At 46.1% G+C, this 18381-nt stretch overlaps 1 protein-coding gene across 4 annotated transcripts in view; it reads left to right on the plus strand.

Moving 5' to 3' along the window:
* Positions 1-18381, plus strand: part of URB2 (URB2 ribosome biogenesis homolog) — a 132148-nt gene that overhangs the window by 35407 nt on the left and 78360 nt on the right. For all 4 annotated transcript variants that reach the window (XM_033938058.1, XM_033938057.1, XM_033938060.1 and 1 more), the window contains exon 4: positions 13142-16547. In XM_033938058.1, the coding sequence (XP_033793949.1) occupies positions 13142-16547 (3406 nt within the window). The remainder of the gene's footprint in view (positions 1-13141; positions 16548-18381) is intronic.

Raw genomic sequence — 18381 nt, forward strand, 5'->3', positions numbered from 1 at the left:
TCTGTGACTTCAGAAAAAATTCTTACGTAGAGGCCGTTCTGGAGTCTGGCGCAAAACACCTGCATTCTGAGTCTGAGGACTTTTTTGTTGCGGCACGTGTGTCCTCAGCAGAGCCCTGCCATGGTTGCTGGGTATGACTTTTTGCCAGATTTTATTCAGCTTGTCTGGAAAGAGTATTCTTCAGAACCCGCTTGTTTGACGCAGCCAGTGGGCGTGTCAGGTCTTCCTCAGCCTGTTGTGCTAGTACCAGAGCATTCTGTTCGGGAGCCCTCTCATCTGACTGTGGCAGACCTAAATTGCTGTGGTTGTCTTTCAGATATTATGCCTCGTCTGTCTCCTGACACTGCTTCTATATTGGATAGGGCTAATACCCTTGCCAGGACTAGTCACCTCGGCCGCCCTGAGAGTCTGGATTTGGATATTGCTCCTTCTATCTGCAGCCCTTTTAAGCATGGTTCTGTCCATCCTTTGATTGCTGATGTTCAGAAAGAACTCAATTTGAATTCTTCACCTTCTACTTCTCAGGCGTCGATCAGGGACCATTCTCATGTGCCTTTTTCCATCCCATCCACAGCTCCTTGATCTGGTTACAGAACAGTTTGATACCCCAGAAAGCTCTTTATGACCTTCTCGTGCTCTGTTTAAGATTTATTCCCTGGCTCCTGTTTTTCAGCAGGTTTTTGAACAACCTAAGGTAGATTCTGCCATGGCGCAGGTTACCCAACCTGAAGGGGCACACGCACAGCCCTCCCTAGTGAAGGGATGGTTGATGCTTAAGGACTCTCAGGATCGCAGGGTGGATATTATGTTGAAATTTATTTAAAAAAGCTTTTGTAGTGGCGTCTTTAGGTATCAAAGCAGCGTCAGCCGCTTCCTATACGGCAGTGTCTCTCAAACTTTCTCGAGCCGGGGCACACTAAAGGTAGTGGCCATGGCTCGTGGCACCCAGACGTCACCGTGATAACATCATGCGCATGCGTGACATCCACACATACGCAGAGGCCCTCCAGACAGGCCCTGAAATGCCAGTAGGGCGTGCCAGCAGGGAAGTCTAGCAAATATCAACTGAGTACCCCAACCACAGACCTTCCAAGCTCCAACCTACACCCTTCCAAGCTCTTCCCCAGATCCCGTCCCCTTTACAATTTTTTTTCCATTCATTTTTCATATACACATAATATACACAGCAGGTATAAATTCTCAAAACTGACATATTTCTATCACTATATTGAAAATAAAATCATTTTCCCTACCATTGTTGTCTGGTGACTTTATTTTTCTGTGCTTTTAACTATGTTTCTAGTGCCTTCTTATCCATTGACTATTTTTATCTCCTTCACTTTCTGCCTTGCATCCATCTTTAGCATTAACTTAACATTCAATTTTTCTGCTTTCTTCTTAAAATCTACTTTTCCATGTCTTACCTCCCTTTCCTCTCTCCTTCCCTCACCGTTTCCATGGTCTGACATCTCTCACCTTCCCTCCTTTCCCCCCAGTAGTCCAGCATCTCTCTCCTTCCTTCCTTTCCCCCCAGTAGTCCGGCATCTCTCTCATTCCCTCCTTTCCCCCCAGTAGTCTGGCATCTCTCTCCTTCCCTCCTTTCCCCCTTCTCAGTCTGGCATCTCTCTCTACTATTACTACTATTATTTCTATTGCGCTACCAAACTCCCTTCCCTTTTATTCCCTGGTCCGGTATCTCTCCCTTCCTTTAGTCATATCCCCTCCCCGCCCCCGCCCCCCGTGTAACATTTTTCTCTCCCTCCTTTCTGCCCCCTGCAATCCATCTCCCTTATCTTCCTCCTTTCTGGCCCCGCTCCCATTCCAACATATCTCCCTCCTTTCCACCAGTACAACATTTCTTTCTCGCTTCCTCCTGCATGCTTCTTCTCCTCCGGTCCTCCTTCCCTCCCCTAACCAACATCCCTCTCTCCCCCCATGGAGTTCAACTTTTCACTCTCTTCCCTCTACTCCTTCCCTCCCCCCTCCAAGTGTGACATTTCTCCTTTCTGTCCTCCCCATCCATCTCACCCTCTCCATGAGTCCAACCGTTTCTGCCTCCTGCATACTTGCTCTCTCTCCTTGCCTCTTCCCTCGAGTGACATCCTTCCTTCCCTCCCCCTAACCCCACTCACAGCTAATATGCTCTCTCCCCATCCACCATCTCACCCTCCCCTCCAGTGTGTAGCATCTTTTCTTTCCCTCCCTTTCCCTGTCCAGCAGCACCTCTTCCTCTCCCCATGTCTAGCAGTACCTCTTCTCCCTTCCATCCTCCTCCTTCCCCCGTCCAGCAATACCCCTTCTCCCTCCCATCCTCTTCCCCCTGTCCAGTAGTACCACTTCTCTCTTCCCTTTCCCTCCTCTCTTGTCCAGCAGTATTTCTCCTGTCTCTAGTGGCAGCTCACTGTGTGCTTTTAACCTGGTCAAACAGCTGCCGCTAAGATTAATTGAGACGCGGTTTCATCTGGGAGCCTCGAGGCCTTTGCTAGGCCAGCCCGCATTGACAAAAGAGGAAGTTGTATCATCAAAACGGGCTGGCCTAGCAAAGGCCCTGAGGCTCCCGGATGAAACCGCATCTCAATTAATCCTAGCGGCAGCTGTGTGACCAAGTTAATAGCACACTGAGCTGCCACTGCTAGTCGAGGGGGTGTGTGTGCAGAGAGAAACGCAACGGCAGCAGGAAGATGCTGCCTATAGGGGGGGCGCAGAGAGAAACACAATGACAGCAGGAAGATGCTGCCTGTAAAGGGGGGGGGGTGCACGCAGAGAGATGCAGTGCCGGCACGTGAACCACTGGCCCTACAGGAGGTGCCGCTTGCAGCGAGAGGTAAGTCAGCGCTGGCCGGTGCCTCTCTTCCTCCTCAGTGTGCCATAGCACACTTGGAATCTCAGAAGGCACACAGTTTACGATACTCTGCTTTACGGCATGCCTGTCATACCAGACTGCACAGTGCAGCCCCTGTGGAGGTGCATGCCTGCACTCCGCTGGTGATGGATGGTGTGGATTATGTGGTGGACGCCCTTTATGATCTTATTCAAGTTCTTAGTAAAGTCTCTGCTTATGCAGTGTCTGTGCACCAGACTCTTTGGAGCTGTCTTTGGGCTGGGGTTGCTGCCTCAAAGGCCTCCTTAAGCAGACTTCCTTTCAAGAGTCAGCTTCTTTTTGGTAAAGGTCTAGATGACCTCATCTCCAGTGTTGCCGAGCGCCACCCTAAGTCTCTTCCTGTGAGCAATTTTCACCGGACATCGGGAGGAAATTGTAGTGCTTTTCGTTCTTCCCTCAGTTGGCAGGGATCCACAGGATCTTCCTCCCTGAGACTTTCCCAGGGCTACCTCCCCTGTTACAACAGTTCCAATTCCAGGCATCCGCAAGTCTCAGGATCCCGTGCAGTGGCTATGCCTACAATGCCCCAATGACGCTAGGGGTCAGGTGGGGCTTCCTTATTTCGGAGGCTGACTTCTCAGTTTTATCAGGTGTGAACTCAACTTTCCTCGGATTAATGGGATGCTGGACATCATTCGGGAGGGGCACAAGTTAGACCTCTTTGGCTGCCTCCGGATCTGTTTCTGGACTCCTGCAGGTCTGCCGGAAATGGAATCCAGGGTCTGCTATACTTTGCAAAGTCTCTTAAACATTGGAGCGAGGGATCTTTGGACTTGTTAGACTTGCGGGAGGAGAAGGCTAAATCTAACATCAGACAGCGTGGGGGAGGCGTGAGGTAGCTCCGCCCACCCCACAGCGCGTCACTAACAGCGCGACTCGGCTCCCCCTTAAAAGGGAGAGCCGCGGTGATAGTCCCCACACCGGAGAAATTTCGCCAGTGAGTAAAACGCAGTTGTTGATTGTTCTTTGGACTTGTTAGACTTGCGGGAGGAGAAGGCTAAATCTAACATCAGACAGCGTGGGGGAGGTGTGAGGTAGCTCCGCCCACCCCACAGCGCGTCACTAACAGCGTGACTCGGCTCCCCCTTAAAAGGGGGAGGGCCAACGGCGCGCAGCCGAGCGGCAAAGGTGCTCGCCTTAGCAAGAGCGCCTTTGCGAAGACGCCTTAAGAAAGAGCCAGGAAGCAAGGCCAACGAATTAATCCTACATCTTAAGTAGTAGTAGTAATCTGTCAGAAAGTACAGACGGTTTGGTTGGGGACAATAGGTGGACTACAATTTGGCAGGAGGACTCGCACAAACTACTGTTACAGAAGGTCACACAAAGCACAGGCAGATCAGAGGAGGAACAGGTTATGAGCACCCACGGAAGCCAGAAGATGAGCTTTCCAGTCTTCTGCACCGGCTGCGGTATGTATGAGTACCTCCCCTCAGGGACTATGGCATACTTTTGCAGTCAGTGCAGGGAGCTGGAAAGCCTGAAACAGCAAGTCTGGTTGCTGGAGGGAACGGTGAAGGAACTAGAAGAACTTCTCAGCAATAAAGTGGAAAATCGCATGCAGGAGAGGTTGATAGTGAAGTACAGCACTAGTGAAGTGTTTGAAGAATTGGAGAGGTACATAGAAGATGCTCACCAACAGATTGTGGAGACCCCAGGGCTGGAGATCAGCTACCAGACAACCCAAGAGGATGGAACAATGGATGCAGAAGGAGGCACCAATCCAACCAGCAGAGACGATAGACCAACTGAGGATGGGACACAGATGATAGAAAACTGCGCTTACGCCAACGACACAGACTTAAGACCCCCGAGGAACCTCCAACTAAAGCAGATTGGGATAATAGTCGAAGATTCCATATTAAGAAATGTGGATAGCCACATTGCAGGAGGAAGAGAAGATAGGCTGGTCACCTGCCTGCCTGGAGCAAGAGTGAAAGATGTGGCTAGCAGGATCACCAGGATCATAGATGGAGCAGGAGGAAAGGATACTGCAGTGCTCATCCACGTGGGTACCAACGATGTTTGCGGGAGGAAGTACGACAGGGAAGAATTGAAGGACCAGCTCCACTCACTTGGAAGGCAGCTGAAGGTCAGGGAGGTGAAGGTGGCTTTCTCGGAAATTCTTCCGGTACCAAGAGCGGACGCAAAGAGACAGGACGAACTGAGAGCTGTGAACGCCTGGATGAGGCGTTGGTGTGAGGATGAAGGTTTCGAATTCGTGCGAAACTGGACGACATTCTGGGGGAAAAGCAGGTGTTATAGAAAGGACGGACTACACCTCGCCAAAGAGGGAGCGAGGGTCCTGGCGGAGAACATTAAGGAGACCATTGACAAGGCTTTAAACTAAAAATCAGGGGAGAGCCGACAGTCGACAACCGGTCGAGGGCCCGGACACCAGGATACCATGAGGAGGCAAATTCAAGCAACCTTACAGATTTGGGGCAAGAACATGATGACACCACGAGAGACAATGAAAAAGATCAAATGGTTACAAAAAAGGATGTGAGGACCACTAAATCCAGTAAATTGGCACGAACAGAGCTTAAATGTATGTACACAAATGCCAGAAGCTTAGGAAACAAAATGGGCGAGCTGGAAGAATTAGCAAGTAGAAATCGTCTGGATATCATAGGAATAACAGAAACATGGTGGAATGAGAAAAATGAATGGGACACAGCATTGCAAGGGATATAAACTATACAGAAGAGATAGGATTGGGCAAAAAGGGGGAGGTATTGCCCTGTATGTCCAAGAAGAAATAGAGTCTGTTAGAAAAGGTGACACAGAAGCAAATGGTAAACTAGAGTCACTCTGGATGACTTCCTGGAAGCGAAGGGGATTGCAGGGTATAGATAGAAGGTTACTCTACAGGACAAAAGCGAAAAGCGTATGTGAGTTTTAGGGTAGGAGCACTATCAGGTCCTGGACCTGAGGCCCCCGCGTGAGCGGACTGCCGGGCACGATGGACCTCCAGTCTGACCCGACAGAGGCAAGTCTTATGTTCTTATGGATAATGATTCCGGGACAAAAAGAAGCAGACCTACATATCGGCCTCTATTATCGACCCCCGGGTCAGACTGAGGAAACAGACAATGAAATGATGGAGGAAATTAATCGTAATTGTAAATCAGGAAATGTGTCAATTATGGGAGACTTCAACTATCCAGGGGTAAACTGGAAATTGGGAACGTCAGACTGCGGAAGGGAGAAAAAATTCCTGGATATGATAGGAGATTGCTTCCTTGAACAATTGGTAGGAGAACCAACAAGAGGAAATGCAATCCTGGACTTGGTCATAAATAGCATTACTGGAAGGACAGCAGATATGGAGGTTATGGCCCCGCTAGGGACAAGTGATCACAATATGATCAATTTTACCATTGGCATCGGAAAGGGGAAACCAATCAAGACTAAATCCACGGCCTTTAACTTCAAAAAGGGGAATTACGACAGCATGAGAACCATGGTTAGAAAACGGCTCAAGAAGGGCAAAGCGGAATACCAAACAGTCGATCAAGCATGGTCTCTACTGAAAAACACCATCATAGAAGCACAGAATCTACACATTCCAAGGATATCCAAAGAAAAAAGAACAAAGAGGAACTCGTTTAAAAAATGGAAAAGGGAAAAAACAACGGAGGCCTGGAACTGTCACAAAATCGACCAGAAAAAGTGTCACAGAGTGGTAAGAGACACCAAAAAAGTCTATGAAGAAAAGATAGCACAAGAAGCCAAAAACTTCAAGCCCTTTTTTAGATACATAAAAGGAAAGAAACCAGCAAGAGAGGCAGTGGGCCCTCTAGATGACCAAGGAATGAAGGGGTCAATTAAAGAGGACAAATAGGTTGCCGATAGGTTAAATTCATTCTTTGCCTCGGTCTTCACAAATGAGGATATTTCATCAGTTCCAGACACAGGGAAGATATTAACCGGAGGCATAGAGGAGAACCTCGCAACAGTAAATGTGACGTTGGACATGATATACGTTCAGATTGAAAAACTAAAAAATGACAAATTCCCTGGACCAGACGGAATTCACCCGAGAGTATTAAAGGAACTTAAGGTGGAAATTGGTGAACTATTACAAACCGTAGCTAATATGTCAATTAGAACTGGGCAAATACTAGAAGACTGGAGGACAGCAAATGTCATCCCGATTTTCAAAAAAGGATCAAGAGGCGATCCAGGAAACTACCGACATGTGAGCCTCACATCGGTTCCTGGGAAGATAATTGAAACACTTATTAAAGACAGCATTGTGCAACACTTGGAGGATCACAACCTAATAAGGGCTAGTCGGTTCTTAGGCCTATTTTGTTCAGTATTTTTATAAACGATCTTGAGGAGGAAACAACATGCAATATAATAAAGTTCGCCGATGATACAAAACTATGTCGGGCGGTTGGCTCTCAAAGGGACTGCGATGAGCTCCAGAAGGATCTAAGACAGCTGGAAACGTGGGCGACAAAGTGGCAGATGAATTTTAACTTACATAAATGCAAGGTGATGCATCTAGGAAAGAAGAACAAAGAACACGAGTATAGATTGTTTGGGGTAACTTTAGCAAAATGCGAACATGAAAGGGATTTGGGGGTACTGATTGATAGAACCCTAAAGCCATCTGCACAATGTGTGGCGGCTACGAAGAAAGCAAACAGGATGTTGGGCATGATTAAGAACGGGATCACGAGTAGATCGGAAGAAGTCATAATGCCACTTTATAGAGCAATGGTCAGACCACACTTGGAATACTGTGTCCAGCACTGGTCTCCTTACCTCAAGAAGGACATAACTCTGTTGGAGAAGGTGCAAAGGCGAGCCACGAAACTAGTCAAAGGTATGAAAAATTTGAGCTATGAAGAACGCCTCAGGAAACTGGGACTATTTTCACTCGAGAGGAGAAGACTGAGAGGCGATTTGATAGAGACTTTTAAAATATTAAAAGGATTTGATAAAATAGACCAAGAGGCAGGATTACTAACATTTTCAGATGTGACACGGATAAGAGGTCACAGCCTGAAACTGTGTAGCAGCAGGTTCAGGATAAATGTCAGGAAGTTTTGTTTCACACAACGAGTGGTGGGCGCTTGGAATTCTCTTCCGGAGGATGTTGTGGCGGAGACTACTCTTCTGGGTTTCAAGCGCAAGTTGGACATACACCTTCTTGCAAATCATATTAAGGGATACGGTAATTTCAGGTCTTCAAAATAGAGAACCTAAATGGGCCGCCGCGTGAGCGGATCGCCGGACTTGATGGACCTCGGTCTGATCCGCTGAAGGCATTTCTTATGTTCTTATCCCATTCCAGAACACGAATCAAGCTTAAGCAGATACTCCTTATTCTTCATGCCACAGAAAGGCTCAGAGGATTGGAGACTCATTTTGGATATAAAGTCGGTCAACTGCTTCTTGCGGATTCCTTGTTTCCACATGGAAACAGAGCACACAGTGATAGCTGTTGTCTCTCCAGGAGAGTTTTTGGCATCCTTAGATCTCTCAGAGGCTTACCTCCATATTCTGAATGACCCGGAGCATCGCAGTTTTCTGCGTTTTCCATTTTCTGCAACAGCATTTCTAGTTCTCAACTTTGCCCATTGGCCTCACAATAGCGCCCCACACTTTCACCAAGGTGATGGCAGTTTCTTTGCTGGCAGGGGGTCCAGGTCTATCATTTCTTGGACAACTGGTTAATCTGGGATCTGTCTCATCAGGAGTACGAAAGTGTGGTAGAGACGGGGATGTCACTGCTGCAGGTATTGGCAACTTCGGGAAGAGCCACTGGAATATCTGGGCCTTCTCTTCGACAATAGACAGTCGTGTGTTTCTCCTCAAGGCACATAGACAGAAATTTCAACAACAGATCAGAGATCTCCTGTACCATCCAGCTCCCACAGCTTGGCTTTATATGCAGATTCTGGGGTCAATGGCAGCCTTGGAGGTGGTCTCCTCTGCCAGAGTACACATGCGCCCTTTACAGGAGCCCCTCCTCTCTCGGTGGACTCCACAGCATCATCCCCATAAGATACCGCTCCCCTGGAGTGCCAGCTCACAGCAGCTTGAGCTGGTGGTTTCAAGGGCGAGGTTCTCTGCCAGAGATGGCTTCTTTAGATTTCCGAGTAAATGACTCTTATGACGGATGCCAGCCTGTTGGGTTGGGGAGCTCACTGTGGGGACTGCTCCATTCAGGAGCAGTGGACTTGTCTGAAACGTTGGTTGATCAATTGTCTGGAGCTTCGGGTGATTCGGATAGTGCTACTCGCTCTCCAGTCTTTTCTGGAAGGAAAAATGGGGCAAGTATTCTCCAACAGTGCCTCAGCGGTGGCTATGTAAATCATCAAGGGGGCAAAAGAAGCACTCCCTTGGGCCAGGAGGCTTACATGCTCTTCACTGGGCGGAAGTGCATCTTCTGTCTCTCTCGGCAGCCCATGTGGCTGGAGTTGTCAGTGTTCAGGCTGACTTCATCAGTAACAGGTCCTGGACCCGGGAGAATGATTCCTCTCACAAAACGCATTCCATCTGATTGTACGGCACGGGGGTCAGCCCCATATGGACTTGATGCTTCAGCAGAGAACTCGAAGGCCAGGCACTTTTTCAGTCGACGAACACAGTTCAGAAGCCTAGCTGGATGCCTTGGTTCAGTCCTGGCCGGCTCATGAGCTCCTGTATGTGTTCCTTCCATGGCCTATGGTTGGTTGGGTCCTCTGCCGAATAGCAATGCATCCCTGCCTGATGATTCTAGTAGCTCCAGACTGGCCTCGTCGCCCATGGTATGCGTATCTCTTCCATTTTCAGCGAGATGAGAAACTCCGGCTCCCTTTTCATCGATACCTTCTCAGTTAGGAGCCGGTGCCCATGGACAACCCACAGTGCTTTGGTCTTAAAGGCATGGCTCTTGAGCGCTCAGCCTTTATGAAACGTGGTTTTTTTGGATGTAATTATCTCAACTCTTGCACTTAAAGAAACCCTCTACTATGGCTTCTTATGCCAAAGCCTGGAAGGCTTTCCAACAGTGGTGTGCTAAGGATCAAGCGGAGCCTGAGAGGGCTCCCATTTCGGTGGTCCTGGTTTTTCTTCAGGTTGGCCTAGAAAAAGGTTTAGCAGTGGCCTCCCTTAAAAGTTCAGGTTGCAGGCCTTTCATGTTTTAGAGCGCGCAGAGGCACTAGTTCACTTACTGCTCATCCAGATGTGTCCAGGTTTACAAGAAGGGCACTTTGTTCACAACCTCCCTTGCATCTACCTTTCCCTTCTTGGAATATTAACATCATTCCACAGGACCTTGGAGAGGCCCCATTCAAACCACTGAATGATGCTTTTCTTCTGGATCTAATGGTTAAGACTGTCTTTCTGGTCACCATTGTCTCAGCTCAGCGCATATCAGAGCTTCAGGCTCTATTGTGCAGGGAACCCTTTCTCCATATTACGGATGCAGGTGTTGTCCTCCGTACTGTACCTTCCTTTCTGCTGAAGGTGGTATCAACCTTCCATGTCAACTAGGAGGCTCGTTTGCCTGCATTTCATTCCACAGGTTCAGAGTGCAAAGATTAGATCTTACGCAAGTTGGATATCCAGAAAGTCTTGCTCCACTCTTTGGAGAGGACTAATGATTTCAGGTTGTCTGATCACCTTTTTCTCCTGTCAACTATGCCTCGCCTTGGTCATCCAGTGTCCATGTCCTCGATTGCTCAATGGATTCGAATGGCTATTTCTGCGACTTATATTGCCCGCGGCAAGCAACCACTGATGTTGTTTAAAGCCCAGTCGGCTGGAAGTATGGCTGTGTCATGAGCAGAGTTTTGTGCAATTCATCCTGAGTACCGCCTGGGTACACATTGAACTATTCAACTCTCTTTTATATATAAAACCCCTAGTACCGGCGTAAAAAAAGACAAGGCGTTGATCTAAAGCTTGAGTTAAACACATCCTATTTGGGAAACTAAATAGACCAGTGTATTGCAAACTGTGTGCCGCGGCACAGTAGTGTTTCTCCTGAGATTTCAAGTGTTCCGCGGTACACTGGGCAGGAAGAGAGACTCTGGCGCTGGCATCAGCTGACTTGCAACTTCCTGCTACCGTCGCATATGCCTGTACTCCTGCCTTCCTCATCTTCTCTCCACACCCCCAGACCAGCAGCGGCAGCTCAGTGTGCTTTTAAGTTTAGGCACATTTTCATCAGGCAGCCTCGAGGCTTTTACTAGGCCGGCCCATTTTTATGATGCGAGGCGGGCTGGCCTAGCAAAGGTCCGAGGCTGCCTGATGAAATCGCATTTAAGCTAATGTTAGCAGCAGCTGTGTGGCAAAGTTAAAAGCACACTGGGCTGCCGCTGCTGGTCTGGGGGTACGGAGAGAAGACGAGGAAGGCAGGAGTCCAGACTAGAGAGAGGAGAGGTATTGCTGGAAAGGGGAGGAGGGAAGGGAGAAGGGGTACTGCTGGACATGGGGACGAGGCCATGGAGAAGGGTACTGCTGGACAGGGGGAGCAGGGAAGGGAGAAGGGGTACTGCTTGACAGGGAGAAGGGAGGAGAGTTACTACTGGACAGGGAGAGGGAAAGGGAAGGGAGGAGAGTTACTACTGGACAGGGAGAGGGAAAGGGAAGGGAGGAGAGTTACTACTGGACAGGGAGAGGGAAAGGGAAGGGAGGAGAGTTACTACTGGACAGGGGGAGGGAAAGGGAAGGGAGGAGAGTTACTGCTGGCCAGGGGAAGAAGGGCAGGGAGGAGACTTACTGCTGGAGAGGAGAAGGTGGGAAGGGAGAAGGGGTACTGCTGGATCGGGGGGAGGGAAAGGGAAGGGAGAAGAGGTGCTGCTGGACCTGTCAGAAAGGGAGGGAAAGGAAAGGTGCTGCATACTGGAGGGGAGGGGGAGATGGTGCATTGGAAGAGAACTTGTTGAGTTGTGGGGTGGGAAGGAGGGATGTCGCTTGAGAGAAGAGGCAAGGAGAGAGAGAGCATGCAGGAGACAGAAAGTGTTGGGCTCATGGAGAGGGCAAGATAGATGGGGAGGACAGAAAGGAGGGAAAGAGAAATGTCACACTCGAGGGAAGGGGAGAGGGCAGAGAGTGTAAAGTTGGACTCATGGAGGGAGAGAGAGAGATTGGTTAGGGGAGGGAAGGAGGACCAGAGGAGAAGGGAGTGAAATGTTGATGGAAAGGAGGGAGAAGTGTTGGACTGGGAGGGGAGAGCCAGAAAGGAGGAAGGGAGATGGACTGCAGGGGGCAGAAAGGGGGAAGGGAGATAAAAATGTTACACCGGAGGGAGGAGAGATGACTAAAGGATGGGAGAGACACCAGACCAGGGAATGGAAGGAAAGGAGGAGAGTCTGGTAGTGCTATAGAAATAATAATAGTAGTAGTAGAAGAGAAAGATGCCAGATTATGGGAAGGAGAAGAGAGAGATGCCAGACTGGGAAGAGGGGAAAGGAAGGAGAGGATGGCAGACCACTGGGAGGAGGGATGGAAGGAAAGAGATGTCGGACTACTGGGGGGAGGAGGGGAGAGAGATGTCAGACTACTGGGGGGGAGGAGAAAGATGTCAGACCATGGAAATGGGGAGAGAAGAAGAGAGAAATAGGAAGGGAAGGGAAGACGTGGAAAAGTAGATTTTGAGAAGAAAGCAAAAAAATAGAAAAATTGAATGTTAAGTTAATGCCAAAGAAGGATGCAGGGCAGAAAGTGAAGAAGGAGAGAAAAACAGTAAATGGATAAGAAGGCCCTGGAAACGATTAAAAGCACAGAAAAATAGTCACCAGACAACAAAGGTAGAGAAAATGATTTTATTTTCAATATAGTGATTGAAATGTGTTAGTTTCGAGAATTTATATCTGCTGTGTGGGGAGATATAGATGTGCTGGGCAGAAATGAAAAGGAATCCTGGCACCCTGAAGATAATGCAGGGAAAGCTATATGTTCTGTAACTAAAAGTGAAAAATTCTGAGCTGGGAAATAGTTTTTAAAAAATCTGTTTCTTCTGGGTTAAAGGCGAGGTTGTGAGTTTTGTTTCTTGATATTACATTTCAACTTTCTCGATATTGTGCCTACAGTTTCTAACATGGGTACTAGTACTCTTTATATCCCAACATCAAGCTTCTTGTACAACCGTTTGCTTATCGGCTACTGTGTTCATTGCATTTGTATGCTTTGTTGTGATGTTCAATGAAAAGACTTCTTGAAAGTTTAAAAGAAAAATCTGTTGCTGTGGATTATACTTTTATTAAGCTTTGTACAGAGAAAATTTATAATGTACTCTGAACTATTTTATTTCAGGTCATTAATGAGAAGATATCACAGGCTTGCACTTTGAGACCACAAAGAGGAATCTCCACAGTACTGAGCTGTTGCCGAGGCATCCTTTGTACACCAGCCCTTTCCGTTATCTACACTGCAAAACAGGAACTACTAGTTGAACTTCTGAGTAAACTGTTCCAGTTGGCCTGCCACCAGCTGATGCGGGAAGAACCAGTCATCCCACAGGTGTTTGATGTTCTTCATCTGACCTTGAATCAGTACCTCCAGAACCAGAGGCAGCAGAGCAATCCAAATCGGACATTTGGCCATGTAGCCAAATATCTGCTGCAGCCTAGTTTGCTGCTGAGGTACTTGCTAATGACCAGAAGTTGGGTCAAAGAGGATGATGTAGTACATCATCACCTGAGTAAGGAAATCCGAAATAAGATGGAGGCTATGCTACAGGCAGGAATTTTCCAGGTTGAGCTCTTTCCATCTTACAAAGAGGAACTGCTGCTACTCAAAGACACACAGGAGAAAAAAAAAGGACATGTGAGAACACTTCTGTCACCTGTCAGTACACTGTTGACCAAACTTGGTGATCACACTTTCTGTGAACCAGCTTTGCACTGTGCTACAGTAGCAAATTCATTACCTATATTGTATAAACTATTTTTGGATTCCTACTGCAAAGAGGGGAACCTGCTGGTTTGTTTCTGCTTGTTGACTAGACTGTTTGATTCTGAACATCTCTCTTTCTTGGGTGAAGACAAAGAGATGCCCTCTACTCCAACAGAATGGAGCTTGACTCTTCTTGCCATGGAACAGCTTTTAACTTCTGTGATTGACCATGACATCTACAATGTTGCTGTGGACCGCATACGACATGAAGAGACACAGTTTCAGTTTTACCGCAGACTGGCAGAAACACTTATTAACAACCCTCAATCCTCCATTCCAGCTTGGTTTCGGTGTTTGAAGGCCTTGATTGTACTGAATCACTTAATTGTGGAACCAGACTTAGATGATTTGGTGGCATCAGCTTGGATTGATGCAGATATCACTGACCTGCGAGTACAGAAGGCACAAGAGATCTTGCTAAGCACGCTGTTCCAGACTTATGCCAGACTCCGTCAGTTCCCCAAGTTGTTTGAGGAGGTTTTATCTGTGATATGTCGTCCGGCTGCAGAGGAACTAAGGCAACCAGTTCTGACAGCCAGTCTAACCACTAAACTCTGTGAATGCCTCCTTGAGCTGCCCCCAAATCAGATTCTGGATATCTGGACCCTAGTGCTGGAGAAGTGTCAGACCCTAATCCTTCCAGATATCAGAGGTGACTCTGATATGGCACTAAAGTTGTTATCCATGAGTTCAGTGCTGCATACCATTCTGTTTAATATGAAGAGCCTGAACAATACAACTCCAGTGCCTGTAGTCCACCGCACTCAGTGTCTGATGGTCAGTATGTGGACAAAACTAGTAAAGCCCCTGCTGCATTTACTTAGGGATCATTATTTGGTAGACAACCCTCCTCTTTGGTTAGAAAAAGTCAGCAACTCTGCTCTCCTCCTCACTTATACATGGGCAGAAATGAATACTTTGCTTATTCTAAATTGCAGTAAATATGTTTCTCCTGTTCACACATCAGCTACATCTGTGTTTACAGCCTCTTCTGCTGAGAACTGGGATTTTTCATTCCTTCTCCCTGAAGTTAATTTCTGGGATAAGATAGTGAGGCTATCAAACCAATTTCATTCAGCAAGTAAATATTATTTGGAGCTGCTTATGCTTCAGAAAATGAAAAAGATCTTAATGGAAGTTGATTTTCAGTATGAAACTAACTTTAAAACGCTGCAGCACGCTACAGCTTTTATCCTCCATTCTGGAACAGAGAAAATGAACGTGGAAGATCCTGAACCTTGGAATGGCAACGCCAGTACATTAAACTTTCTTTCCTATCCAGTTGCACATTGGCATCTTATTGTATCAAATGTCCCTATTCTAATGCCTTATATGTCTGCAAATGACCTTAACTCTATGGCAGATTTTATATTGAAGACTTTACCAACTGTACAAAATAAGGAATATTCTGCAGATCCAAGCATGTTGATCACTCTGGAGAAGGTGTCTGAGAGTTTACTTCACAGTGCTGTCCTGCCAGAAATCCAAGCACTGCAATGTGCTTTTATAAGTAGCATCATTCAACAGTTCAATAGCATGCTGTGTACTTCTTTGCCGAATGTTTCAAAACAAGTATTCTGTCAACTTTCAGCAGATAACATACCTTGGCATGAACCTTTCCCTTCTTTCAAAAGGGATAATACAGTACAGATTTCAAGTGACAGCAAACAGTCAAAGGATGAACTCTCCATTTGCTGGACAGTCTTGGCAAATGTTGCTCAAAGCATATTGTTACAGGCAAGAGCGGGTCCTCTTGGCTGTTTGCTAGAACACCAGATTGACAGTCTTTTGAGCCTCCTAGACATCCTTTCTAAGTTGACACCTGACAGTTTTATGCCTTCAGACAGTACCCGATGCTTTCTTTTGCTGTTGTCCTTGACAACCATCACAAGGCCTGATGGCTCTTGCAGTACATTGAAGACCCTTCTGTTCTTAAGGAAGTGTTATCATCTCCTTATATGCTTGCAAAATGGGAGGTATTTTAACTCTGTTTTCAAGGTGTTGCATGCTAGTGACATTCTAGAGATTGTCATGAACACTCTGTTTGAAGCAAGCCAAGAATGGGCTAGCTGTAGAGGTATACTGAGCTGGTTGGAGTTTCTCCAGACTATTGAGACTTTCTTAGAAAGTTTCCTTCACGTGATTATTGAAAGGAGAAATAGTGTTCGACTAAATCTGGTGCAATTTACTTCCTTTCTGACGAAATGCAATCCCTGCTTGGAAGCCACCTCCAGCAGACACTGGAAAAACTGGAATCCTCAGGTGGAAGAGCTGCTTCTGATGGCACAGAGTGTGTTATGTCGTGTTACTATGTCTCATTTACAAGAGCAGCAGGACAAGAAAACACCAAATATGGAAACACTGACTGCTGTGCTGAAGCCCACAGTTCTTAGCATGGGAAGTACCATCCAGTACTCCCTAAGGAGCAAAACCCTTAAGCAAATGGTACCTTCGTTCTCTGTTGCCTGTGTAACCGTCCTACTGGAATCGGAGCTAAGTCAGAGAATCCTGAGCATCACCACTAAAGACAGCAGCCTGAAGAAATCTGATGCATTGGATGGACTACAGGAGCTCCAGCACATTCAACTGTATAGGAGTTTTTGTTCTCAAATCATGAAGGAACTTTGCTGTGCCCAAGAAAATTTTCAGTTTCTGAAGTCTGCCTTAAGATTTTTGGCTGTGTTCTGCTCAGTACCAGATAAGAATCTGAGAGAGGAGAACTTTGTTATTACAGTATTCAGTACCTTGAAAAAATTACTAGCTGGTATGTATATTCTGAATTATTTTCAAAAATTCTACAATCTGAAAATACTGTATATCATTTTTAATGTCTGCAGATAGCAGCCCAGTGGAGTCAATCACTGATGCATTAGTTCCTGCTTTTAACATCAACCACAGACTACCTGTGGTAAGTGTTAGATTTCTCTCAAGATGAGTGAAGCCAAAAGTGATAATAGATGAGTTGGGGTTTGAAAAGACAGTTCAAAAAATCCAGGCCAGCAGAATGATGTAGTCAGGACTAGGCTGAAGTAACATAGTAGATGTTGAGATAAGAATTTGTCCCATCTCACAGCTGTCTACCCATAACTATCTTTGCTGTTTTGTGGCTGTTACCTTTGTGTGAAATGGCTGAGCAAGGTTATAGTAGAGATTACCCTCTAAACCTAGCCAGGACAGCCTTCACAAGTGAACAAAAGGTTTATTTACATTATTGAGCTTGATACTGCCAGGTTTAGGTAACAATAATACATTCAGGAAGCCAAAAGTAAAGTTCTGTGTTAACAACCAAAATATACTTGTGTCTAGCAGTTGCCACACCCCAAACATAGAGTTTGCACAATTATCTCTAACATCCAGGTCTGGCCCTAGCCAGGCTCCAGAATAAAGTTCACACTTAAAGAAATTAGTGGTTTACCTCAGTCAAGTAATATGTAAAAACAGTCTATAACCTCCAGCCAGAAACCCCTTTTCCTACCTTCTTCTGGACTCTCTCTTTTTCCCTCTAGCTCTTCCTTTTATGTTTTCTGAGATTTACTTCCTGGTCTCCTCCTCTTCTTCCCCCACCCCCACACACACTTAAGGAAGAATCTGAAGGGAGGTGTCCAGGAAAGGGAGAGACAGGGTTCTATACTCTCCCTCACATGAATTCTTAAGGGGGCGCTGAGTCTGTGGGGAAGTCTCCCGAAGAGGGAGAGGCAGGGTTCTGTATACTCCTTTACACTTTGCTTTTTCCCTCTCCTCCACATTTCACCTCAAGCTATCTAAAAGGTCATTCTTGAACTGGAAGTTTACAGTGAAGTCAGCCTGGAAGCCTGCCCATGATAAGGAACTAGTTACCACTCTGATCTTATATGTTAGAATATATCAAAGCTTCGTGGCAGTTTTATATCAGTTGACCTTGTGACCTAGTCTTAGAAGCTTAATTCAGCTAACCAGTCTGTTCCCATTGGCTTATTTTCTCTTTATGCCCTTTGATGTTTCATGTTATTGAGCATACAAAAGAAGTGTTATTTCATAATAGTAAATAAATATATCTTATTAAATTTAAATCAATTATTTATTAAATACTATTTATTTAAAATTTCACAATATACATAATACACATAACATTACATTCATAAAGTGCTAATTAAATAATAATAATAATTTATTTTTTTATTTACCGCCAAAGCCATGATAGTTCAAGGCGGTTTACAATAAAAGGTGCTGGACAAACAGCGAAGTGGTACAGTAAAGTGGTACAATACAAAGTCATTGTATTTGAGGTACAGTGATACATTATAAGATAATTAGATTACAATCGATTGAACAAATTAAAGTGCTGTGTATACTTATAAATGGCTGCTATCTCAGACCTGCCATCAATTCATCTAATTTCTTCTCAGTCTGTTGAAGAAAGTCATGTTTCTGTAAGACGAACAGAAAAAGTTTTTTTAGTCCTTGAGTTACAACGGTTCAGTTTTCACAGTCCATTGTAGTCTTACTACTCAGAAATTTCTTTTGTCCGGATTACTTTCCTTCTTAGGTGCAGCCAAGTCCCAGTTAAAAAATAAAGTGCTCAGTGTTCAGTGCTTGTAAACCACATCCATTTAAAACTT

This window comes from Geotrypetes seraphini, chromosome 3 (genome assembly GCF_902459505.1).
Source record: "Geotrypetes seraphini chromosome 3, aGeoSer1.1, whole genome shotgun sequence".
Lineage (NCBI taxonomy): Eukaryota > Metazoa > Chordata > Amphibia > Gymnophiona > Dermophiidae > Geotrypetes > Geotrypetes seraphini.